The 27129-nt window shown below is 46.6% G+C and overlaps 1 protein-coding gene across 2 annotated transcripts; it reads right to left on the reverse strand.

The window, feature by feature from the left end:
- On the reverse strand, nt 1–27129 carry POU2AF1 (POU class 2 associating factor 1). 2 transcript variants are annotated; one of them, XM_025356930.1, is made up of 6 exons: nt 26600–27014; nt 25202–25280; nt 6350–6480; nt 5475–5517; nt 5125–5390; nt 1822–2296 (listed from the first exon to the last, which is right to left on the reverse strand). In XM_025356930.1, the coding sequence occupies exons 2-6, from the start codon at nt 25275–25277 to the stop codon at nt 1982–1984; spliced, it is 831 nt and encodes a 276-aa protein (XP_025212715.1). In that variant the 5' UTR covers nt 25278–25280; nt 26600–27014; the 3' UTR covers nt 1822–1981. The 2 variants fall into 2 exon arrangements, with proteins under 2 accessions (XP_025212716.1, XP_025212715.1); XM_025356931.1 differs by lacking the exon at nt 25202–25280 and having other exon boundaries at nt 1–2296; nt 26600–27129.

The raw sequence follows: 27129 nt of genomic DNA on the forward strand, positions 1-27129 counted from the left end.
AACTTTCTCCAGAGTTTTTATTTAACGTGGGCAAAGAAAATGTGTCAAAGAAACTGTCATTTCCCAGAAAAGTCCATGACTTCTACATGGATTCTACCAGCTGAAGTGTCTGCTTAATAGTGACGATGTGCTATTAGCAGATGAATGTGCCAGTTCCAAGGTACACGTTCACTATCAGGAGCTAAGCATCCCTGCTAACAACTCAGTCTCCTACAAACCTGATGTTTCTTCAGCAAAACAAATTAAAATTAAACCTAACGGTACTTCTGGCTGAGGCTCTAGAAGTCCACAGGAGGGAGGGTGTTTGGGTAGAGGGGACCTTGGCTCCACAGAATGGTGGGTTATGGATGCTTTTAGGACACTAAAGAAACCCACATGGTAAAAGGCCGAGTGCGGTGGCTCATGCCTGTAATCCCAGCACTTTGAGAGACCAAGGCGGGCAGATCACAAGGTCAGGAGTTCGAGACCAGCCTGGCCAACATGGTGAAACTCCATCTCTACTAAAAATACAAAAATTAGCCAGGCATGGTGGCATGCACCTGTAATCCCAGCTATTCAGGAGGCTGAGGCAGGAGAATCACTTGAACCTGGGAGACGGAGGTTGCAGTGAGCCAAGATCATGCCATTGCACTCCAGCCTGGACAATAGAGTGAGACTCCATCTCAAGAAAAAAACAAGAAAGAAAGAAAGAAAGAAAGAAAGAAAGAAAGAAAGAAAGAAAGAAAGAAAGAAAGAAAGAAAGAAAGAAAGAAAGAAAGAAAGAAAAAGAAAAGAAAAGAAACCCACATGGTAGCACTAAGCCTAGGCAAGGACCCATCACCTTTAGGCTTCATGGGGTCTTGGCCTCCACAGCACCAGCAGAGGGCCTAGAGGTGAGACAGAAATGGTCAAACACGTCCTTCGCCCTGTTTACAACAGCCCAACTTCCCTTGCACATATCCTCAGGGAGAGCAGTGGTTTTCACCACTTCAAGCAATGCTTTCCTTCAGTTTATTGTTCTTCTTAATAACCAAGTAATCTGGAGCCAAGTCATTCCTCAGACTTCCTCCTCCCTGCATCAAACTCAAGCTTCCTCCCACACCCCTCTCTCCAACTAAGACGCACAGCCTGTTCCCATCCCTCCTCTGTCCCTCTCTTCGTCACTGGCCTGTCCCCACCCACCCTAATGTTCTTTTTTCCCTCCCACCCACTCCCCACCCCTTACTACCCTGAGCCCCAGGCCTTGCGATTTTGCTGCCCAAACTGTAAATCTGGCTGATGCTGAGAAGAGCAAACAAAGGAGCAACTGTGGGAACTGACAGCTCAAGGACTCTGGCATCAGGGTAGGCCCTTGGCTGCCTTTCTCAGGAGATGCTGTCAGGGCTGATCTTCCTGCTGGCCACCGCATACATCTTAAAATGACAGAGGGTGTGAGTGGCCCTAAGAAGTTTCAGCAGACACTGGAGAAAGGGAGCCTTTTCCAAGAAATGAAATGTAACAGAAATGAAAGCCCATGGACCACAGACTTGGCAACATTTGACATAAAACGTTATTGCTAAAATCCCTATAATTACCTCCCAAAATGGGACAGAATCGAAAAAAGAAGTAAGGAAGAAAGAAGAAGCGAGAGAGGAGGGGGAGGGAGGAAGGGAGGGAGGGAAGGAAAGGGAGAAGGAAGGAGGGAAGGGAGGGACGGAAGGAGGAAAAGGAAGGAAGGGGTTGGGAAGGAAAGAGGGAGGGAGGGGAAGAAGGGAAGGAGAGGGGGAGAGGAAGGAAGTGAGGGAGGGAGGGGAAGGAGGAAGGGAAGGAGAGAGGGAGGAAGTGAGGGATGGAGGGAGGGGAAGGAAGAAGGGAAGGAAGGTTTACAAGTCTACAATTCTAGCTGTGTGTAGAAAGTGTAGTTATCAAATAACTACTCCAAACAAGCTTGAATTCGGGGCTCAATTCCAGGCTCATTTTCAAATCCCAGTTTCAGGGAACAGGACTCAGGTGGGAGCCACCCCTAAAAGCCTTCCACAGAGAGAGTGTGGTTGAGCGCGTAGGCGTCGCTATCCTCTTCCTCCAAAAGCAGCTTGTCGATGGTCAGTGAGCTGGTGGCTCTCCTGGGATCTTCCATGTCCTGAAGGACTGGCTCTGGGATAGAGATGGGGAGCTGGACAAACTGGGGCCCAGGTAGGGCTGGGGCCGGAGGCTGGTACTGCAGGGTGGAGGTGGGTAGCGTGGAAAGGGGCTGAGGCCACGGGAAATAGGTGAGGGGTGCCTGGTGCTCTGGGCCCTCCAGCGGAGGCCCCACTGCGGGCGTGGCGGAGCTTCTTGTCTGTGACAGGGAAACACGGGACAGAGGGTTAGCAGCCCTGGGAGACCCACCCACCCATCCTTGCCCTTAGAGGGGTCTCCATCTCCCCCTTCAACTCTGCCCTTTCCTGGTTTCTCACTTCATGGGACTCCACCTCCTCCTGCTCAAAGTCTCCCCCAAGAGAGAAGCCAGGCAGACTTCAACCGCAGCCCCAACCCTGACCCTTCCTAGCTATATGTCTTTGCTCAGGCCACTTCTTGCTTGGAAGGCTCATTTTTCTCATCTACGAAATAGAATACAAATAGTAATGAACTCATTGGGTTAAGCCAATTAGAGAGGATTTTCCAGGTTTCGTTGAATACAAAATTCATTTCTATTTCAGAGATCTTAAAATGTGAAAAATAAATGCACCTTAAAATCTGTGAAAATACGTGTTAAACCATAGCGTGGCAGCTGTATCTGGAAGGTGGCCACTACCCTGCCCAGACACAAAGACAGTCCAGGCTCCACACAACAGCTTTGGAGGTCCCCATGAGCCAACACAGTTCTGTCGCCTCTAGTAATGGCCAGCATGGGGAAGCCTGGCCATCCCCAGCTGGGGGAAGCACTACTTTGTCAGCAAACTTGGCCTTGCTTCCTGCTGCTGCCTGGTGCCTTCCACATCCTCATCCTCCTCTGTCTCTGAGCTGATCTCCATCGCTGTCCCACTTATGGGCACCCACCATGACCCTCCAAGGGTTAGAATCCTTCTCCTGCCTGCCTGCTCTACGAGTCATACCTCTCACCTGCACGGGCGACTTCCCTCACAAACCTCAGGTCAGGCCTGCAACAGAGGCGGGGCCTGGATTCTTACTTCTCTTTCACACTTGAGGAAAGCAGATAGAAGAGGATGCTCTTTGCATGGATTCATGAGAGAGATGCCAAAATCTCTCCCTACCATCCCCGTCTCTCCTGTCACATATTGCTCCTATTGTCACTGTGTCTTGACAGCAAACTGTTAGAATCATTTAGGGCAAGGCTTTTCTTAACCTCCTGCAGATCTTGTTACAATGCAGCTTCCGGCACAAGAAGTCTGGGATTTTGCATATCTAATCAGATCTCAGGGGACTCCAATGTGGCCAGTCCAGGGACCAGAGTTTGAGTAGCAAGATTTTAGGGTGTTTTTGCATAGAATGATAGAGCTGGAAATGGTCTCAGAGGCCTTCCAGCCTTCCAAAATCTGGGCTGAGGTGTAAGCCAGTGGTCCCTATCCCAGTGTCCTGAAACCAGACAGAATCCGGGAAAGCCTCATTATTCCCAGCTTTCAAAAATCCAGATGGAAATTCTACATTTCCCAGTCATACACCTGTACAAATCTATTGCAACTATAGGTTTATTTGCTGGGGAATAGAATTACATCCACTCAGCACCACAGCAGGTCTTATCTCTGCTGATCAGGAGTGTGGACTTATAGCTCTAGACAGCTTTGATGAGTTAATTCACAAAATGGCAAAACAAATAAACTAATTCTTAATAAATACCGTTTGTTTGATATACAGAACTTTTCAAAGCAAAAGGTGGGGATGATGAAAGGGGATAAACAATGAAAGGAATCCTTGGTAATGAAATGGCTGGAAACCATGAGTCCTCCACCCACCACCCTCTCCCCAGGCTCCCTGACATGGAAATGAGGTGCCTGGGAGAGGGAGTTGGATTAACTCCTTCTTATCTATCATCATCCAGCCTCCAAAATTGGTTTGCTGGGTAGCAGGTGGACCTGAGATGGAAGGGCTCCTGCAGGCCTTTCATAGAAGGTGTTTGGAGGCAGGGGCAGGTGCATCAGGATGACACTGGACCCTGGAGGGAAATGGAGGAGACAAGGTGGACCAAAGCAAGCTCCACCATCGAAGGCGGGCTCTGGGACTGCTGAAGGCCAAGCTCTACTTCTCATGGTTTCCCTGGACTGGAGCTGAATACAGCTGTAACCACAGGTCTTTTTGCCCTTGAACACTTGCAAAATTCCCATTCCTTTAGTCAAATAGGCACCATTAATATAAATCTCTTTCCTCTCCTTCCTTCACTCCCGGGGGAAGAAGCTCTTCCTTTCCCCTCAGGCCCTTAGTTAATGTTAGCAGATTTTGATATGATGATAATAACTAATATATATTAGTGATTTCTGTATGCCAGACACTGCTAAGCCCTCCACATGCATTATTTCATTTGAACCTGACAATGACCCTTTTCTTGGTATTCCCATTTTACAGATGAAGACACTGAGGTTCAGAGAGTTTTAAGTCACTAAACCCAGAGTCACATAGCTAATAAGTGAAGGGGCAGGGATTTGAACACAGGCAATCTGACAATAGAGACAGAACTTTAAAAAATTACCCCACAAGTGGGTCTGACGCCATCAAAAATATCACCTGTTGTTCAGCCTAGAAATCTTCTGTTAAGTCCCATTATTAAGTGAACGATCACTCCCTAAGTTATCTGAATAGAAAGGAAAGCCTGGTTCCAACACAAGACCCCATGTAGATCTCACATGGTACCCCATTCACTAAAAACTTCAACTCAAAACCAAGACTCACTGCTTGCAGGGAAGCTGGGGAGATTTAGAACAGGGAATCAGAGAAGACCTCCCCAGTCCTGAGGAGCAGAAAGGATGACAAGAGAGGCTGTGAGATATCTTTGTGAAAGATATTTCAGCAAATGAGAATCAGAGCAGGCCTCCATGGAGGACAAGGCAAGCTTTGATGGCCTGATTATCCTGAGAATCAATAGCAAGGAAGATCAGGGTCGGGAAGTCAGCTCTGGTTCTAAAAGGGTGCACTCAGCATGGGCGGGTGCAGCTCTGCCTTTGTGTGACGTACCGTGACATTGGTGATGAGTGGCGGAGAGGCATAGGTCAACACTGAGGAGGGCCCCACCACCGTGTAGCTGGGGCACACGGGCTGCACATACATGTCAGCTGAGTAGGGACAGCTGACGGCTTCATGGGGCACATACTCGGTGTAAGGTGTCCATGGGGCCAGGGGCTGGAGGGTGGCCGGAGTGGGCTGGGAGAGCCAGCCGGCACACAGAGCACCTTCCTCCGTCACTGCAGACACAGAGCCTTCCATGTCCAGGCAGGAAGGACCTGTGGGAAGAAGGAAATTTCAGAACTGCAGATGCCACCCAGATGAGAGGCCTGGGGGCCACCAGGGCTACGGGGCACTCTTACCCACTGTGGTGTAGGTCGCCAGGGGCTGATGGGGCAGCACCACCTAGAGGGGAGAGGAGAAGACCAGGGTCAGTGTTTAGCCATTGCCAACTGGCCCTGTGCAGGGAACTTGTCCAGAGGGCCTCAGGGCAGGAGAGTAGAAGGTAGGAAATGCTCTGGTTAGAACAAAACACCCCACCCGGTATCCCAACCATCACCACCTACACTTGAGGGATTTGTGTTTCCATTTAGCAGGAAGTCTGTGTGCTCAGGGAGCTGGTGTCTTCCTCTTCTCAGGGTGAGCCCCCAACTCACATCAGGGTATGTGAGTCATTCGCTCACTCAGGCCTTGACAGTAGCTGTGTTCAGTGGGCCAATCCTCTGATCCCTCATCCCAGCTGTTCCACCCTGGCTCTATCTCTGGCAGCCTCCACCATGCGACCTGCACTCCTTCCTGCCTGATCCCCTTGGTCACCTCCCAACCCGTCTGCCTGCACACACACGCACACACTCTCACACACACACAAACACACACTCTCACACACACTCTCACACACTCTCACATGCACACACTCTCTCACACACTCACACACACACTCTCACACACGCTCACACATATGCTCTCTCACACTCACACGCATACTCTTCTACACACTCTCTCACACACTCCCTCATACACACATACACTCTCACACACGCTGACACACACGCACACACACATTCTCTCTCACACTCACACACACTACTCTGTCACACTCATACACACTGTCACACATACGCACTCACACACTCTCACACACACCCACACACTCCCTCACACACACATACACTCTCACACTATCTCTAACACACACATTCTGTCTCACACACTCACCCTCTCACACACACACTCTCACCGCCGTAGGTGCAGGCGCTGCCCCGTTGCTGGCGTGGCCTCGCTTCCTCCTCAGCAGTTCCTTCACTGGCTCCTTCACGCGGACGCCCTGGTATGGCCGGGCCGGCGCGGGGGCTTGCTCCGGAGCTGTGGCTGTGAAAAGCAATGTCCCTGGAGCCCATGGTCCTTCTCAGACGAGCCCACACCCTAAAGTGCTCATTTCCTCATGGATCTGTCTGCTCCCCTAAGTTGTGCTTGAACACAGAGAATCACGTGACACTTCCTAGAATGCTTCTCCAGCATTGTCACTCCTCCTACTCCCAAACCTTCTGTAGGCCCCCTGCACCCAGACAACGAAGGCCCATCTTCTTATTCTAGAATTGGGCAGCCTTCAGAATGAGATCCGAACCCATTTTTCTCACCACTTTGCACACTCTCTACTACACAAACCCTGTGTAGTAGAGACTAGAAGGTCTGTCTGCGTTCTCTACGTGTTCCTGCGTGTCTCACCTCCTCATCTGTGGTTGAGGTTTTCCACGGTCAGAATTCCCTCTCACTTCTTCCAACCTCTTGACTCTTGCTGACCCAACCCAAGTGCAGCCGTCCTGCTTGACCCCTGCAGCCTGAGGAATTTCCCCATTCTACAGCCTCTCAAACATTTCCAGATCTGATTAGTATTCATCAGGTGGCAGTAGGGGACAGCGGGAAGGGCAGGGACTCTGAGCCAGATGGCACAGTCCTCAAATCCTGCCCCTGCCACCACCTCGCTGTGTGTTCCTGAGCAAGTTCTAAACGTCTCTGTGCCTCTTAATCTTCAGTTTCTTTGTCAAAGGAATATGGAGAGAAGTCACCTGATGTGGCATATTGGTAGAACAGTATATGCCTCAAATAAACACAGCATAGACATTCAAAAAATTCAGTTATGTAACAGTTATTCTTTGTGATGGAAGTGTCTTATACCCACAACTAGATTATAAACGTCTCAAGGGAGTTCTTGTACCTTATTTCTCCATATCTTCCCAGTGGCATGCCCATCTGTTTTAAGCTCAGTTGATACTTATTGATTAATCGATTGAGTGATTCTTTAAGACATGCTGCCATTTGTCTTCCCTTCATCTCTCCTACACCTTTAGGATGAAGGCAAGTGGCTCCCAGGTTCTTGGTGAGTTCCACGGCATGGGACAGTTACCCAAGGGAGATCCATGTGCCCTGGGGCCAGAGAGTATCCACCTGCTGCTGAGGGAAGGTTTCCTTCCCCTCTTGCTGTCAAAGCCAGGAGACCAAAGCATTGACCCAAGTAAGAGCCAGTGCATAGGGCCCTTCCTGGCCTGGGAGAGCAATTGAAAAGCAGCCGTGGCTGGGAAGCGACAAGCTGTCCACCTAGACAGCCTGTGGCCTAGGGGCCCTGGGCTCTCAGAGAGCAGGCCTGGGTAAGCCAAGAAATACTAGCCCTTAGGACTTCCACAGGGAGCCCATTATTATCCACCGATAAGGGCCCCAGGGACCTGGGCTCTGAATCAAAGTCCCGGAAGCCTAGGTATCTGTTAAACCCGGATCTCCAGCGCTGCCCTGGTTGAACTTTGCTCAGTAAATACCCAGCTGATAAGGTCCCATGCCTGACTCGGCACCAGACCTCCCTCCAGGCTCCAGCCTCGAGCAAGGCCTGGCCTTGAAGCCCAGAAGGCAGAGAGAAGCTTGGGCAACAGGAAGTGGGAAGAGGCAACAGGAAGTGGGAAGTGAGCCCCAGAGGCAGATGAAGGGGGTCAGGAATCCCAGTATCTCAGGTGGACTTCAGACCCATCCTCCAAGGTCCCTCAGCTGGCCAGGTAGCAAATCAACCGGGAAATGATGCAATGTGCAGGTACAGGTCCTGCTCCGGGAAGAGTCTGATTCTAGTGGGCTGATATGGGCCTAGGAATCTGTATGCATAAAAATCTTTCTTGGGAGGCTGAGGTGGGTGGATCACAAGGTCGGGAGATTAAGACCATCCTGACCAACATGGTGAAAGCCTGTCTCTACTGAAATACAAAAAATTAGCTGGATGTGGTGGCAGATGCCTGTAATCCCAGTTACTTGGGAGGCTGACACAGGGGAATCGCTTGAACCTGGGAGGTGAGGTTGCAGTGAGCCGAGATCTCACCATTGCACTCCAGCCTGGCAACAGAGTGAGACTCTGTCTCAAAAAAAAAAAAAAATCTCTCAGGTAATTTTGAAAATATACTGGGATTACAACCGTTGATAATTCAGTCCTAATTTAACATAAGCATCTCCCGATAACATCCCAATAGCAGTTTCATTATCCTTATTTTAACTTCCCCAGTCTGAACAAGAGATCTCTACTGGTGTTCGTTCATTCTTTCAAATATTTCTAGCGCCTAGGAGTACAGCGCTGAGCAGGACCCATGCAGCCCCGGCCCACGCAGATCTTGCAGTCTAATGGGGAAGACAAGCAACAAAAGTTACCAGCAGATGAATGTGTCACAACTTGTGAAATTCAGGGTGCCATGGGAGTGTCTAGCCGGGGAACCAGCCTGGTTCTGTGCCCCGGGGCCACCAGTGCACCTCCACCTTTGCTCTGAACACAAATGACAGTAGACTTGAGAGCCACACCTACCTGTATTCAAATCTGGGCTGTCACTTACTGGTGGAAAGTTCTTAGATTTATTTAATGTCTCTAGGCTTCAATTTCCTCATTTGTAAAACGGGAATAATAATTCTCCTCTCACACAGTGGTTGTGAGGATTAACCGAAATAATACATGGGGAGCTCCAAAGGCCATGTCTGGCATAGGGTAGATGCTCGATACATGTGTTTTTAATTCTCTTCCCTCCGGCCTTTTCCACCTTCCTTTTGGGGAGATATTATGTCAGACAGGTCTTCCTCCTACTGAGGCTAACTTATGGTAACACACGTTGTATTTCCCTCCACTACCTTCTAATGAAACTCACAATTCTTAATCCATTTACCATTGTCTCATCTATAAAGTGAGGATCATAATGGTATGTATGTTGTAGGGTAATTTAAGAATTGCATGTGAAGTGTTTGGAATAGAGTTTGGCACAGAGCATTTAATACATGTGTGCTCCTATTATCATGAGTATTAGTAGTAATATTCCTTTCCCACATCTGAGGAGAGATACCAGGGGCCCCCCAGGTCTGAAGGGACTTCTCATTCCTCCAGCTATTTCTAAATGACATGGTTTTAGTCCCCCCACCTTCCTTCTAGGTGAGTCACTCTTGCACAAGTTCCATTTGCCACTTTCCCTACTGCTGGGTGGTGCCCGGGGATGACCACAGGCCCCAGGTACGATCTGACTTGTCAGCAAACAGGGCACCTGCCCTCCCACACTCTGCTCACTCTTTCTCAGGCTCACCCCATGGCCACATCAGCATTTTTGGTTTTAATCTTTGTGAGTACATAGTCAGTGTATGTATTTATGGGGTACACGAGATATTTGGATACGGGCATGCAATGCATACTCATCACATCTGGGTAGATAAAGCACCCGTCCCCTCAAGCATTTGTCACTTCTTTGTGTTATAAACAATCCAATTACGCTTTCAGTTATTTTTAAGTGTACCATAAATTATTGTTGACTATAGTCACCCTGTTGTGCTATCAAATACTAGATCATATTAATTCTATCTAACTATATTTTTGTACCCATTAATCATCCCCACTCCCACTCCCACTCCCCCTGCTGCCCTTCCCAGCTTCTGGTAGCCATCATTCTACTGTCTATCTCCATGAGTTCAACTGTGTGAATTTTTAGTTCCCGCATACAAGTGAGAGTATGAGAATTGTGTCTTTCTGTTCCTGGCTTATTCCCTTCACATAACGTCCTCCAGTTCCATCCATGCTGCTGCATATATCAGTTCTGTTCAGTCATATCCTGCAATTCACACTTGTCTTCAGTTGGGTTCCCAGCTATTCCTTAGGCATAAAGTACAGTCTGAGGCATTGTGTACTCGAGAGAAATTTGGGAAATGGGATTACTTGGGGGTCTGAGCACTGTGGTCACCCTCTTAATTCAGCTGAGGGACAAGAAGGGCTCAATCTCATATGCACATGGCTCAGACCATCTCAGAGACAGGTGTATGGCTCAGCCCCCTCTCGTTTGCATGTACACTTCTGAGGAAGGGCTCAGAGACCTGCTGGTCCCAGTCCCTCCCAGAAAGTGGACACACCACACACTTGGCTGGAAGGGGACCAGCTGGGTACTTCCAGGATCTTGTCAAGAGAGGGCTTCCTGCCTCCTACTGTTTCTAAATCAATTAACAAAGAGCGCTTGGCAGAGGTGCTGTGGACAGAGAGTATCACCCTGTAATGTCTGGACTTCCTTGGAACGCAGTGTCAACAGGTGTGCCCTGGCACAACAGACCATATGTGGAGCAATCTCTAAGTCCCCACCTCTTCCTATTGCCGTTGCAGGACTCCCACAGCTCCCAAGGGTCTCCTGACTGCCCGGCATGTGTCCACAGTCAGCTGCCAAGGAAACCTGTAACTGACTCCAACTGAGCAGGTAAGAGGGAGGGTGCTTCTCAGAGTGACTTTGTAAAGTGCTCATGAAATATCAGAATCTGAAGCCTCAAGACGATTCCAAAGGAGGCCACAGCCAAGTGTTTTTGCAAGTTGAAACTTGTAGTTGGTACCTTTCACACCAACCTATGTGCAGCAACAATAAACATTTTTAATTCCACAGTAAACACTGAGCTCCCTACTGCCACCAGCATGAGAACTGAGCCCACAAATACAAATTTGGGAGAGGAAAAAAGTGTGTCTAAAATCACGATTGCCTCACCTTGGGGCACCCGGATCCCTGAATTAACTTTAAAACAACTAAATTGTAATACATAAAAGAAATATTTTTAACTTTTTAAATACATTTCTTAAAATAATAATAATACATCTAAAGAAAATAAACCAGGAGATTGAAATAATAAGATAGAAGCCCAATTTCCCAAAGTCGAGTTCTCCAGAGATTTTAATAACCCCCCAATTAACTTGTAGCTCCAGGTAGTATAACCTCAAAGCCCGAAGCTTTCTCACCATTAATCCTGTGATCTGAGGGCCTTTTAAGTCTCCTGTGGGTATCCAAGAGTCCATCACGGAGGAAAATCTTTCCACCTTAGCATGAGCCTCTCGGCCCTGATTGGAAATCTCCTTTTTCGGGCTGAGAAGTTCACCATGTTGCCTTTCTATACCACTGGAATTCAAGCCAATGGAGTTTGAGGGGGGAAATCATCATTTACAGAAAAACCATCAATTTGGCCCCTATAAGGGCTTCCCTTTTCCAAAATGAGCAATGAAACAAAATCTGTAGGTATAAAAAGTCAGCAGAGACTATTTCAGTTCCCCCTGCCACACACCCAGACATGCTCTACATCACAAAAATAAGAGTCCTGCAGCTGCTGTTCTGCTGGAGAGCGCAGAGCATGAAAACTCAAGCAAACTGGTCACCTCAGCCAGCAACCTGGCTGCATGTGGACATTTGCGCCTGCTTTGCACCAAGCTAGGAACATATGGAGTGTCCTGATTTAAATAAATATGGTTCTCCAGTTCCTTGATGAAAGTATAACAAAATATCACCCAGGAAATATGCAAAATTGTCAGCACTTGTTTATTTAATGACACCTTGCAGACCACATTCACACCACAGTGCAGGAGCTACTCATCTAAGGAGGTAAGTCCCTCCTGATGGCTCTGAGCTAAGCAAACACCTAGGGCCTGGTCAATGGTAACTTCTCTTCTGGGGTAACTTTAAGACAGCCCATGTCAGAAGCCAGTCATTCCCTAAAACAGCCTCCAAGGCACCCTTGAGAGAAGGCCCTTTTCCCAGCCATTGTCCTCTTGTGACATCCCATGAGCTGCCAGGGCCAGGCACTGGAGTGGACAACAGTTAAGACAGTTGCTCTAATGGTGAGGTGGGCTGCAGGATAAGCATGCATTTCCGTCCCACCATCTCACCTACTGAGAATACCCTCCATTCACAACTGACTGGTTGAAACTTGAATCGGCAAGGCAGCACCACAGTGAGGGATGGAGCAGAGGAGAGGAATGTATCTTTCCTTATTAGATCAAGGCTTGAATCTGGAACTGCCCATCTGATCTAGGATAGGAATAACATGGGAATAATCTGTAGTTAGGCAGCTGGAGGAGGCAGCTGAATATCCAGTTGTTTGTTCTTTGATTTAAGCATTATCTAATTTGGGCTTTTCAAGACCAAAGAGAGCCTTATGAAAAAAATAACCTTTCCTGAGACCATTATGTAAGGACCACTTTCTTGGAGGATGGACTCTTCAGACCCCAGCATTAGTTTTGTATTTGGGGTCAGACCCAACTGCCCGAGTTCCAAGGCTCATGGTAGCCTGGGGTGCAGCCTACATGAGTGAGAGTAGCCCTAACAATGGATTCATGAGAGACATCACGGACAGTCAAGAGGAGCTTTCTGGATAATTCTCACCTTTACTAACCAGTGGCCCTCATGATACAAGGGATTCCTTTATGAAGGACATTGGAGAAAGGGAGTGGTTGTTAGTATCAAGCCTGAAAAAGAAGTCACTTGGTCAATTTTTTAGGAACTTACCTAAAAAACAGGTAAACCTTGTAGCCACACAAGGCCATTTTGAAAGATAAAAACTCCTAGCCCAGAAGGACATGTGACACACTGTTAATAGTGACACACTATGCTATTGAATCTTCAGTGTTTGTTTGTTTTTCTTTTTTAAAAAAAGAAAAAGAAAAAAAAAAGACCCACTGAGAAGAAATATAATTTTCTCTTTATTTGTAGCAAAACTAATTGAACAATAGGAATTCAAGACTATTGCCAATAAACTTGCCCTGGCTTCTAACTGAAAATCAAGTCACAATAGTTGCTGGCACCTGTCACTTTCATATAAAGAATTCTTTACATTTCATAGAAGAATTAGCTGGGTGCTGTGGCAGGAGCCTGTAATCTCAGCTACTCAGGAGGCTGAGGCAGAAGAATCACTTGAACCCAGGAGGCAGAGGTTGCAGTGAGCCGAGATCGCACCATTGCAGCCTGGGCGACAGAAGCGAAACTCTGTCTCAAAAAAAAAAAAAAAAGAGTTGTTTACATTTTCATGTAAAGAATTTTGTTTGTGCTTGTGGTCCAAGGACTTCTAGAGAACATTAACTCCAGTTGGCTAAAGGATTATTCACATCTTTAACTGAAATACTAATGTGGATGCTTTTCTTACGGTAACGGTCTGAGTCAGTTTTCAAATTTGTTCTTTCCATTCATGGACAATGGCTGATATTTTTCCAAACAGGAAGAAAGAAGTTGGGTTTTGGTCAAAGGTTGAACTTGACACACTACAGAAAGGCTTTCCCGCTCATTTACACTACATTGTGGTTTACCTTTTGTTGTTGTTGTTTTTTAATGTAGGCCAACAAAGAAATCCCATATGCATGTAAACGCAGGCTTTCCATTCACTAACATTTGAGCTGAGAGGACCCTGCAGCCAGGAAATACAAACACGTCACTCATATATCCTGCAATCTGGATGATACCCAGGACAGAAGAGAAAAAGACAGCAGGGGGGAAATGGTGGCTTTAAAGGTGACTGGAAGACATGAGAGAAAGGGGAACCACGACTGAAGTACAATTTGATGTTGCCTGCAAGGCTGCTGGACAGCCGAGGAATAAGTTGTAATGTTTTGCTTGGTAGGCTGGGATGCCTTTATCAGATCACAAAGATGGTGGCTGACCTCACATTCTCTGGTTTGGGTGGAGAAGATAAAGGAACAGACAGTGGCATGTGCCCTCCCTGTGTCCCCCATTCTAAAAGACTATCCCTTCCCATCAGCCCCAAAGAGCTCACTCATTAACCATAGGAAGGTCCCCTGGGAAAGGCTGAACCAGGGGCCACGGTCATTGAGAATTTCCCCAGACCTAGGCAAGCCACCAGGACCTAGAAAGAGCAGCCCTGACAATGGGACCCAGGGGACACTCTTAAGGTATGTTGGGGGTGACAGCAGAGGGTTGTTCAGTCTTAGAGCCACAGAGCCCCAGACCAAAGTGGTCTAGGGGCCGAGTGATTCCTACTTAACGGACGTCATAGCCAGCAGGGAATGGACCCCCAGGGCAGTCACACAGAGATCCCTCTAGGTTGTGTTAGGTTGAAGTCAAGAGCCCACTGACCCACAGAAGACCACCCATCTCCACCAAGCTCAGACCTGAGCATTTACACCCTGAGGCCTCAGGATTACCTGGATTGTCCCTAAACTTCTGGGTGTCCCACCCCACAACCGCAGGTGGGGGCAGCCAAAGGCCTCAAGTGCAAGAGGTTTCCACGTGGCAGCGGCCCTCTAACCCTTCCCTCACAGGCATTACTCCCAGGGATCCTTTCCCCGGCACTCTCCGTACCTTCCACACCACATCTCCCTTCCTCTGAGCCTCCTGCAGATCAGGTCAAGCACAAAAGGCTGTTTGTACCCATTCTCTGTTCCCAGGGACTCAGGTCTGTTGAATGAATGGGTGGCAAAGGTCCATGTGTTTCCTGGTCACATTCTTAACTCTCCGGAACTCTGAAATCACCACACTCCTATTTGCATGATGTTCCATAGAGATTTTGATGCTAATGATTGCAGATGGGGCCTCACTACAACGTATTCCTCTTCCCCTCCCTTTCTTTACCGAGAAGGAAAGAGATGCTCAGAGATGTTCAGTGACTTGCCTGAGGACTACACTTATAAGTAACAGTGTCCTCAACCAAGCCCAGGACCTGTGATTCCAAGTGCAGTCCACTTCCGCCTCACTGCCTGCCTCGTCCCTGCCCGGGCAAGTCCCGTTTATTTCTCTGAGTGACACTGCAGGTCAACCATCAAATGATTCCTGGCCCCGTCCTAACCCTCCTTGCTCCAGTTAAAGTCTGGACTTGGACTACCCTGATCCAGTCTCCCTCAATTGCCAATTTCCCCAAGAAATGCTGTTGCCCAGCCAAGAGAGGAGAGATCAGTCCACGAGAACCTTGTCAGCAGCCTTCTCACATGAGGAGTGACGAGAACTGAGAGACCCAAACAATTCCCCGCAAGGTTTTATTTTTGGTATTTTTCGACTGAAATGACAGCGGACAGGTCCACCTGAGAAAGCAGCTGCATCTGCCTGCCTTTTACAGAAACTGGGGTCACCAGAGCAGAAAGGGTTCCCATCGCAGATACACTGTGTCCCAGGGTAGGGGACAAGACCAAGAGACCCCTGGCAGAGCATTCACTGAGCAAGTACTTGCTGAGCAGAACAGATGAGGTTCTTGCCCTCTTGGAGCTTACAATCTAGCCTAGTGGGGTACACAGACTTTAATCAAATAATTGCACAAACAAATTTAGAATTACAAACTGTGACAGAGTTGCATCTGCCTCAGAACTGAAGTGGTTCTGTCTTGTTTGGATAGTTTCCACCTACACCTGGTTTAGTAAGGCTTGAACAAGCAGCAAATTGGGGCCCCAAGTCTGTAGAGACTGTATAGAGGAGAGTGCAAGAGATATGACTGTTCTGTCTCCAATGCAGAGGGGCTGGTCTGGGGCCAGAGGCTCGGGCCACACCATGAGCAGACCCTTGTCCCAGACACTCTAAGTGACAGGTCCTGAGTGAATCCTAAGGGTGTGTCACTAGCTGGTCCTATCCTATCTTGGCTGATTGGCCCATCAAGAGAAGAGGAGTCCAGGGAACTCAGATTCTAAAATGGAAATCAGCAGGTTTCAGAGCTTCCATGCCGAGTCTCGAGCGTGACTTGCTAAGATTCAACTTTGCAGAAGCTTTTTGTGCCAGGCTAGAGCTACCCTTGATGAAGTCATAACCTGCCTTCATCTAATTGAGGGCACTCTTCAACCGGGAGGAGAAGAAGGACGCAGTGCAACACTAAAATCCTTGTCATTGAGAAGCAGTGTGGTATAGTTTGGGACTAGACCTAGTTTAGAAAGTCTGCTATGAAGACTATACTTTCAGGGATCATTTCTATAGTTTGTTTAGAAAGTCTGCTATGTTGTTTATCACCTGTGTGACTCTTGGCAAATCACTTAACCAGTGTGTGCCTCAGTTTTCCCATCTGCAAAATGAAAGTAATAATATCCGTCTCAAAGGGTTATCATGAGAACTGTAGGAGATTAACACAATGAAACACCTGGTGCATAATGTGCTCCCAACAAACAGCCTTTTCTCCTTTGATCTCAGCCAACAATCCATGGCCCATCTGTCATCGGAGAAGTAGCCTTGGCACAGTGACCTAACTTGCCCCCATTCAGCTATATCCTGATACTGAATGTCTCTGTCTTCAGCATACCCAGGGCCTTCTGCTCCCTGCAAGGCGTGTCTCTACCTGCCTTCACTATGCTCCTGGAATTCATCTCTCAGGTACCTGGAATCCCCAGGCAGCAAGATACCCCCACTTAGGAGACAGGGAGGCCAATGATGCTGCAGAGGGGCTGGTCAAAGACCTCACTTTCATACAGCAATCCTAGACAGGAGATGCCAAACCCTGGAAATGGCCTTGTATAAAAAATACCATGAGTTGAGCAGAAGACTTCTTTCTTCAGCAGTCACCAGAAGATTAGGTTTGCAGCAGATTTGAGTTTTAAAAGGACGACTAGAAATGAAAACCTTGGATATTTGTGAATGGCAGTGATTAGGCTGCAGACAGAATATGATGACATTCCCTTGTCCTGACCTCAGATGCAGCCCCTTAAGGAACCTATACGTATCACCTAAAGGCCAGGGACACAGCCATGGCTGAGGCTGTGTTGTAGATACTCCTTCAAGGGGGCTAGAAAACTAGGAGCACATATCGCATATGGAATAGAAATGCGGCAATGGGCAAGGGAGGGCTCTTCAGTGCCCATAGATGGGAGTTTAATCACCTTGTAGAGCAAAGCAGATTCCTGGATTACATATTTGGCATTGCCTCAGCTCTGCTGAGAGTGGGGCATCAGAAGGAGAGAGAAAGGGCCTAAACAGAGCTCCAGACCTACCGTCCCAGATCAGAAGGTGAATGAGGAGAGTCCACCTACCCCAGTGGCCACCCCAATTCTATAACAAGGCAGCACCCCAGTGAGGGATGGAGCAAAGGAAAGGGCTGGCTCTTTCCTTATTAGATCAAGACTGGAATCTAGAATTGCCCACTGAGCTAGGATGGGAATAACCTGTGGTTAGGCAGCTGGAGGAGGCAGATGGATATCCGATTTTTTGTTCCTTGATTCAAACAATATCCAATTTTGGCTTTTCAAGACCAAAGAGAGCTTTATTGAAAAAAAGTAACTTTTCCTGAGACCATCACGTAAGGACCACTTCCTTGGAGGACGGACTTTTCAGACCCCAGCATTAGTTTTGTATTTGGAGTCAGACCCAACTGCCCAAGCTCCAAGGCTCGTGGTGGCTTGGGGTACAGCCTACGTGAGTGAGAGTAGCCCTAACAATGGATTCATGAGAGACAACACGGCCAGTCAAGAGGAGCTTTCTGCATAATCAGCTTTACTAGCCAACGGCTCTCATGATGCAAGGGATTCCTTTAGGATGGACATAGGAGAAGGGGAGTGGTTGTTAGTATCAAGCCTGAGAAAGAAGTCATTTGGTCAGTTTTTTAGGAATTTACCCCCTCCTTATTCACAAGAGACCCACAAAGACTGAACACATAGTTTTCACAGCTTCAAAGTTTGATGAAGACCAATGCAACATGTTTCACAGCCACTCACTGCCACTCTGTGTAACCAGCTAGCAGGGATCTTGCTAAAAAGAGGGGTAGATTGGCCAGGTCAGGGGGATCCAGCTGTGATCTGAAGAACCCTGGAATATAGTTGTGGTGCACGCAGGTGCCAACAGAGTGAGAACGGCAGGGAAATGTGGGGGAACATGAGCAATCAGAGCTCCAGATATCCCCCCAAAACTGCACCATTTTTATTCTTATACTGAAGTTTTACACTAGATTTGAATAAGGGAGTTTATAACAAAAATGTTATAGATATCAGTCTAGATATCTTTGGATTTTCTTCCCAGTACTAATATTTTATGTCCTAAGATACATCTGCACACTCCAGGATCTAAGCCAGAAGTCTGATTACCATCTATTCTTCAGGATCCAAACCCATTCTATATGTTCCATGACACCTTCCCTGATTCCATCGTCCCCACCTTCTGCTGAAGATCATTTATTTCATTGGTTGGTTTCTCTAGCTGGAAATAATTCCATTATTGGATGGATGCCTAGAGGGATGCATACCTGCATGGGATGATGAAGAGAAGGTTGATTTTCCTTCTATTCCTTTCCTTCCTGAATTGGTGTGCCTTTCGTCTAACATTAAGACTTGCTCCTATTGTCAAATTTCTTGCCTCTCTTCTTTTCTTTCCTTTCTGTCACCTCAGCATTTCCTAGTCCTGGAAAGTTTTAACAATGTCCTGTATGCTTGCTCTCTTCCAGTGAAACGTATGGCTCTTTTTAGTGGATTAAAAAGTAATTCAATTTAAGACTGGTCAAATCCTTTTTTGTCCCAGCACCTGGTCTGAGAATGATTCTGGTTTATAATTTTTTGGTGACCAGCTCTTCCCAGAAAGTGGTACTAATGAAACTGTTACTAAGAAAAGGAGGCCACACATTGTTGTTTCAGTTTTCGGTATCTATTTCTTGCATATTTCAAGTGTCATTCTGCTCACAACTGGATTACAAACACTCAGTCCAATCTTGTGAATTAAAAAAACAAACACAAGTTTGCCAGTCAGTACAAGCCTTGCCGCTACCCTACCTTACAAGGTCGGTAGGAAAATTGTGACCCGAGTTCCAAGTTTGATCACAGAATGGTCAGATTAATCATCAGAAGTAACCCTGATCACTAACCCACTACAAGTTGTAAGACTGGAGATATGTGGCCTGCCATTTCACAAGAAATGCAGAACTCAGAAGACGTACAAATTGTAATCTAAAATTAGCCGGCATAACCTTTGTCTTCAGAGGTAGATTGTGACAGAATGGGAAAATAATAACAGCAACTAATATTTATTGAGTGTTTACTTAATGCCAAGCACAGCAGAAAACCCCTACCATAATCCCGTAAAGTAAGAGTCACACCCCTGGTGCATACTTATAAAGAAATGGTGGCAGAAGGAGGAAAGCGTCACACAACCAGAAAGGCATAAACCTAGGACTCAACCTCAGATCCACCTGCCCCAGAAGCTAAACTGTAACTACTAAAGGCAAAGAAAGAACAGAAGTGTCACTCTCTAACTCAAAGTTAAACCCTACTCTGGACGCCTTACTCTCCATACCCCACCTAAACATACACACACACACACATACAGACACGCAGATATGAAGGAGCAGTCTGACTTTTCCAAAGTCTAGAAAGTTCAGAGTGAAGGAAGTGCCAAGGAGGCAGAAGCCTTGGCTCCCAGCAAAGGCTGCCTGCCACATCGGGCTCTCTACTAAAACTGCCCAGAAAACAGTAGGGCTGGGTTATTTGGGGGCAAACTCTAGGTCCTTCTCTGAACCTTTTATTGTAGCTAAAATGTCTTCAAAGAGTCCCCCAGAGGAGGCACAGCAGCAAGCAGAGCCTTGTTTTCTTCAACAAGTAAGCTGAAGTAAATGTTAAACAATCAAAATGAGTTCTCATGGTATGAACTACCGTCTCCAGGCCTCATTTTGCCATTGGTCCCTTATCTGACATGGAAGGCCTGTGCTTTTACCAGGAGTACCTCCTAAGCACTGTGAGAGAGACAGGCACTGTGGCAGGCAGACAGGACAGCTTAGCAGGCCAACACTTGAGGTCTGTTCAGATGAATTTTGCTTTGTGGGAGAGTTACTAACTTAATCTTCATGATTCAGTTTCCTCATCTATAACACGGACCTTACAATAGAATCTGCTTCATGGAGTTTTCATGAGGATTAAATGAGATAATGCACTCAACGCATAGTGAAGACTGGCAGTTGTTACACTCAACATCCGCCTTCCCTTCCTTTCTAACAACCCCTGCATTATGGAGGGTGGCAAGGTGCCCAGTTAAACAATTATGCTGTTCTCCCTTGTGGGTAGAAATGGCATCAGATGTCAGCAGAAGTTGCGTGTTGGGCAGGGAGAAGGGGCAGCGATTGGGAGGCATGATCTTTTGCTGTTCCCTTTTCTTCTTCTTTCTTGTCCGAAGATGTGATGATCACAGATGTGATGGCTGGAGTTACAATGGCAACTGTGAAAAAAACCTTGAGGACAAGAGCCACATGCCAGGGACAGCAGATTAGAAAGACAGAAGGAGTGTGGGATGATGTTGGCACCGTGAGACTCCATACGATCCTGAACACCGTACTGTGGACTTCTTTTATGTGAGAGAAAGGACACCACTGTCTTACTTAAATCTATGTTATTTCAGGTCTCTTCACCAGCAATCAAATGTAATCCAGACTGATCTAACAGAACATTTTGTATACTGCATAGCACCAAATAAGTTCTCCATCCCCCAAAGATGTTTGTTTATCACTGATATACGTATTGAGCATTCTTCTGCTCTTAGTAATGCCCAAAGGTTTATTAGAAGCCATCCATTTCAACCTCCAGGTCAGCAGTTCTCAGCCTTCCCCCCTGGGAGGCATTTGCAGCTCCCCTCCGATGCCCAGGACAATTTAATCAGAAGCTCTAGGTAGAGATCCAGGCATCTGTGTTTCTTAAATCTCCTCAGAGAATTCCAGTGTGTGGCCAAGGTGGAAAAACGCTACCTAAGCAGACATAAGAATCCCATCTATCAAATTAAGGACTTCTGATTTAAAATGTGTATTTATTTTTTATATAAACACTCAGGAAAACTCAGCAATTAGAACTGGAAAAGAACCTCAATCAAGTTCAATCTCTAGGAAAATTAGCCAGGAAAAGGCAAGTCCATTCCAACACTAGAAGATCTGAGACCCCAAGTGGTTAGGTGGCTTGCTTAAGGTCTCCCACCTAATTATCTTTAGAATGGAAAGTAGAACCCTGGCTCCTGCCTTCAAGGACAGTGCTTTGTCCCCAGCATCACACAAGCAGGACAAGAGTGTTTCAGAGAAGGCCTCCCCATCCCAGGTAGGCTCACTTTTGTCAAGCAGTTCTACAAAAACGAGAAAACTAGAGTGTTACTAAGCATTTCGTAAAGGTGAGAATTATGTTAATGTTCATAATCAGTTAGCCAACTTTGGTTTGGTTGGCTCAGAATAAGAAATTGGTGAACATCTTCATTAAGAGGGAAAATAAACTACTTTAGAAAGATGTCAAAGGGGGAAAAAACACTTACTTTGTAACAGGAAAGTTAAAAGCAAACATTTACAAGACTTCTTTATGAATTAAATGTCCACACATTTAATGAACAAGTGTAGGCAAACTTGATTTTTTTTTTTTTTTTTTTTTTTTTTTTGGTTCCTCATGAAAGAACGGAATCTCAAGTGTGAATTGGAAGAGAGCTTTCAAAACTTCTGAGTCAGTAACTTTGAGGACAAATCTGGCATTTTCTTTAGTAAATAAATGTAAGGGGCAGTAAGTAAAATATCCATCAAGAGCATCATCTGCTCTTTTACCAATTAAATCTGCGTGTTTTGTTGACGTTTGTCCTTTATTTCACCTCCAGAAGGTGCATGTGAATTTGTGTCTCTCTTTTGGATTCTACTTGCCCTTAACAGCAAGAACTGATTAATTGGCCAGGTGTGGTGGTTCACGCCTGTAATCCCAGCACTTTGGGAGGCCAAGACAGGTGGATCATTCGAGGTCAGGAGTTCGAGACCAGCCTGGCCAACATGGTGAAACCCCATCTCCAATAAAAATGCAAAATTAGCCAGGCATTGTGGCATGTGCCTGTAATCTCAGCTACACAGGAGGCTGAGGCAGGAGAATCGCTTGAATTCAGAGGCAGAGGTTGCAGTGAGCTGATATTGCACCACTGCACTCCAGCCTGGGTGACAGAGCAAGACTCCATCTCAAAAAAAGAACTGCTGAATCAATGGAATCAACTTGGTAAGAAGTAAAGGTGCTCACTAGGCTTATTAAATAAGCAAAGATTGTAACATATAATAGAAATATTAGAGGTTGTCCAGAAACCTAAATTCCTTCTCATTATATCTTGTGCTTAAATTTATGTGGGAGATAGGCTTCCAAAAATTGTATGTATAATACACATTTTACTTATCTTTAACTGCCTCCCAAAAAATGCTGGCTCTTTAGTGGAACCCTAGAGTAAATCTGGAGAGCAGAGTTCTATGTTGATGAGAATTTTAAGGCCTTAATTTTTCTGTTTCCTAAATCTCTGCTCTGTTCAAGTTGTCTGAAAGCAAAGGCATATCCATGACATAATAATTGGATACGATTTATTTCCTGTTTCAAGGTCAAGTCTACAGGACACCGAGACAATGAGCCAGTCCAAAGAAAATCAGTCAAGCCTGCCTTTGATTAGCATGTAGATTATTCCCTAATACAAACAACAACAATAAAAAGCAACTGTTGAATTTGTTCACTTTCTAACAAATGGAGTTCAGTTTATTATACACAGTCCTATCACTTTTAAGGAAGAAATTCAATTAAATCAATTTGGGGCATTGTCCAAATTATTTAATGAATTGGCTGCAAGTTTTATTTCCATTGGTGTTGGCATTGTACAACTCCAGGATACTGAGTATCTTAAGGAAATGAATGCCCGAAGAACCAAGCAAATCATCTGAGACCAGAGGTTGGCAATGTTTTTCTATAATAAGCCAGAGAGTAAATATTTTAGGCTTTGTATGCTGCACAGTCTCTATCACAACTACACAACTCTGCCGTGTAGCAAAAGCAGCCCTAGACAATATTCAAATGATAAACATAGCTGTGTTCCAGTAAAACTTTATTTACAAATGGGGTGATAGGCCTGATTTGGCACAGAGGCCATAGTTTGCAGACCCCTATTTTAGATCCTTGGAAAACTTTGCAATATCCTATCACCCAAGAATATTTAGACTGTGGCTTTTTTATTTTTATTTTATTTTAATTTTTTTTTTTGGAGACGGAGTCTCACTCCGTCTCCCAGGCTGGAGTGCAGTGGCGCCATCTCGGCTCACTGCAAGCTCCGCCTCCCGGGTTCAAGTCATTCTCCTGCCTCAGCCTCCCGAGTAGCTGGAACTACAGGCGCCCATAGACTGTGGCTTTTTAACTATTCTAATCAAAGTGTGGAAAAGGTTATACAAATTTAACATAACACTGATCACTCAAGATGGGCCCACAGGAGGTTTCCAGGACGGAAGGTACTAACTCACCACTATCACTACTTAGCAGGAAACTTGCTATCATTTTACCTACATTCTCTACTTTAATTCTCACAAAAACCTTGGGAGGCAGAATTAGAATTCCCGCTTCCCAGATGAGGAAATGAATGGAAATTTCCTTCTCACAAAAAAGAACTAAGTTGCACAGTCAACTTTCAAACCCAGACCGGTCTCCCTCCAAGGTTCCTGCTATTTCCACTACTAGCTGGGGAGGGATAGTAATGCTTCACATCTACACCTGACCAGCAGGTCCAAGTCCAGAACCCAGGGAGAGAATCTACAGATGGAGTGACTTCCTCATCCAGTTGGCCCATCAAGCAAATCTCACACCCATTGGTTGGGGCTTGAAGATTTCTACTTCTCTGTGCCAGCAGTTCTGGGCTTTGTCACGTTATGCTCTAATCTTAACCAAAAGCCAGGGTTCACATTTAGTCCACAAACTAGGGTCATGGGCTAGGTAGGGAGGAGGTAACATTCACAAAGTGAATGTTTTCTTAACCCTTTCCAGAACCCCATAGTACAGTCATTTCAGCTCATGCCTCGAGGGTGTTTTCTGAAAAAAGAAAGTGCCCTTTCAGCACTCTTGGTGTCTGATTTCAAACCCTGCCCTTCCACCGGGTGATTCTAAGTGGGCTGACATGCTGCCCTGTTTTTACTGATTTTCCCACAGGGTTTAGTCACCCAGGTGCCCTCTATACCACATACTTGGGTTCGGGCTAAGGGGATGGGTCCAGAGCCCAGGGTCTCTCCTACTTTTCCTTTAAGGCTTAAAAGACAATTCAAGATAATTTTGATTCGTGTTCATCTGAACATGGGGAAACATTCACCCCAGTTATTCCATTGATGAGCTTACAATGCGGTCTCCCTTACAATGGAGTTTTGCTGTATCTGACTGGTCTCCAGAGTGTGAGCAGGAAGCATGCCCTCCAGCATCCCCTTTAAAAAAATTGGGGGATAGGCACGGTGACTCACACCTGTTATCCCAGCACTCGCCGAAGCGAATGGATCACTTGAGTCCAGCCTGGACAACATACTAAAACACCATCTCTACTAAAAATACAAAAAAATTGCCTGGGTGTGGTGGCAGGCACCTGTAGTCCCAGTTACTAGGGAGGCTGAGGGGAGAGAATCACTTGAACCCAGGAGGCAGAGGTTGCAGTGAGCCGAGATCGCACCACTGCACTCCAACCTGGGCAACAGAGCAAGACTCTGTCTCAAAAAAAAAAAAAAAAAAAACACAAAGAAAAAGTCTGTTCATCTCTTAGAAGGAATTAGAAACGAAAAAATGTAGTACGGAACCAAGAGGGGAGAATATGGCAGATTGTGAATGCAGGGAAGCAACTCATATCTCAGAGGCTGAGAGGCTGATGCAGACAGAGCAATGAACATGACTTCAGTGGCACCTCACTTACTAAGGGTAGGTCCTCAGAGTGGGTATGATTTTTACCCCCACTTCACATACGAAAAATCTAAGGATTGAGAAAAAGGAAAGTGACTTGCTCATAGAAGGCAGGAGCTGAGGCAAAACTCCCTCCAGGGGCTCACACAAAAATCAAATGATGCAGCCCTAAGTGTAAAGACACACAGATGCTTAGGAGACCCCAGTAAAGAGATGAATGCCCACCTGCTCTCATCCACAGAGCATTCACAACAGGGTCAGCTGCCATGGTCCCATGAAGGATAGGCTGCCGCTGCCCCATCGCCTGTTGGTAAGAGTTGCATGCCAACCATTCTTGAATATTCCTAGTTATCTGGGAAGGAGTCCATAACTCTCAAACCCAAATTAAAGTTCATTTCCCTTTATTTTTTAAAAAATGGATCTTACTGATATCAAACAATGGTGGGTCTTCACAATCTGAGAAATTTTGAAATCACTCTTCTGTGTTACTTGTTAATCAGCTTAATTCCAGAGAAATTTACATAAGATATAAAGCAAAGAGAGTAAATTGGTGATAAGGTGACAGTGTAACATTTTAATCAATGAAGTTATATTTTCAGAACTTTAATGGATCCAATTGAGTATCTTTCCATAAAATAAACATACTCCCTAATTTATCTTTTTCTGTAAATCTAGATTCTCTTATATTAAGTTTGCTTGAGGCACGGCGTACTTAAGTTAATTAAAAGCCATTTTAAGGAACTAAGAATCTTTAAGCGAAAGAGCAATTTTTTGTCATTCTTCTTGCTTGAGGAAGTATAGAACTAAGCCCCAATAAGGTTCAACTCTCAGAGCTGATGAGTTGACTTCGTTTACCTCATGAAAAGAATGTTGTAAATAATCTGTATTATTTCAGTTATTAGTAAGGTAAGTCACTGTTTGCTCCACATAAAGAAAAATAAAGTTCACAGTTGTTCCGTCCAACTCCAGGGATAAAAATCAAGGCCAAAGATAAACCCACTGCTCCCTTTGCAGTGGGATAGACAAGCCTTGTCACAGAGGGGGAAAAAGAATGATGAAAGGCAAGACAGTGGAGCGAGTGAGGACACGCTTCACCAAGCCAGGTCTCCACTCCTCCCAGGGTATCCACAGGAACAAGTCACTCCCTGGCAGAAAGCTAAGTCACTCAGCTAGAAACAGGCCCAGGGAATTCAACAGCAGGCTGAAGAGCCACTACTTATGGAAATAAAGCCCCTCCTGTAAAGAACTGCATGGCTTTTCCCTCCAAACACCAAACCCATCCCACATCTGGCTTTTGTTGTGTGAATCATAAATTGCCCTTTCTTCACCACAGTGATTCATGCACAGAAGCGGAGGTACCCTGAGCCGTCCCACCTTGGAACACTAGTTCGTTCCCCTCCAGCCTGGAAAATCAGCATCACCTCTGACAGGCTAGTTTCTCCACCAGGCTCCATCCCGCCCACCTCCCAGCTCCCCACTCCTGGGCTTGGAACCTAGACCCCCCCCCCCCTCCCCCGTGACCCCATCTCCTCCACCACCAGCTCCCCAATTCCAGGCCAAGCGGTGATCGCCCGGCCCTGCTGGCGCTGGCTTGGGTCTGACAGCCACAGCCAAACCACTTACGTTTTTGCCAGAGCATGGCCTGTGACAGGATGTTGCCTTTTCTCTTTGAAGCCGACAGTTTGGCTTCTTTAATGTGAGACCGGGGTGTGTTTTCCTCCAGTGGAGCCACCGCTTGCGCTGAGGCTGTTTCCTGGGCTTTTTAAAGGCCTGGGTTCCCGCTGCGTGGGCCGCGTCATCACATCCTCCCACCTCAGGCACGGGTGCAACGTTTCTGCAGCCAGGCTGCCTGTCACCCCACTGTGCGCGCCCCAGAGGCCCCGGCCCAGAGTGCTCCACACCCGGAGCCAGCCAGCTGGGACAGAGCAACAGCGCAGCGCGGGCAGCCACGGCCTGCACCGGCCCCACGGGGACCTGCTGGGTGTGGGTGTGAAGGTGGTGTGGAGCAAGCTGTGGGAACCCCGTGTCAAGCCCTCCCCAGGCCAGTGATGAGCCCAAAAGCTCCTCTGGAAAACGTTGGTCTTTGCACGGCGCCCATGCAGGCTTCCAGGCCACCAGGGCATGGGCAGGACTCAGCCCGCCATGGGGTCTGC

This window comes from Theropithecus gelada, chromosome 14 (assembly GCF_003255815.1).
Source record: "Theropithecus gelada isolate Dixy chromosome 14, Tgel_1.0, whole genome shotgun sequence".
Lineage (NCBI taxonomy): Eukaryota > Metazoa > Chordata > Mammalia > Primates > Cercopithecidae > Theropithecus > Theropithecus gelada.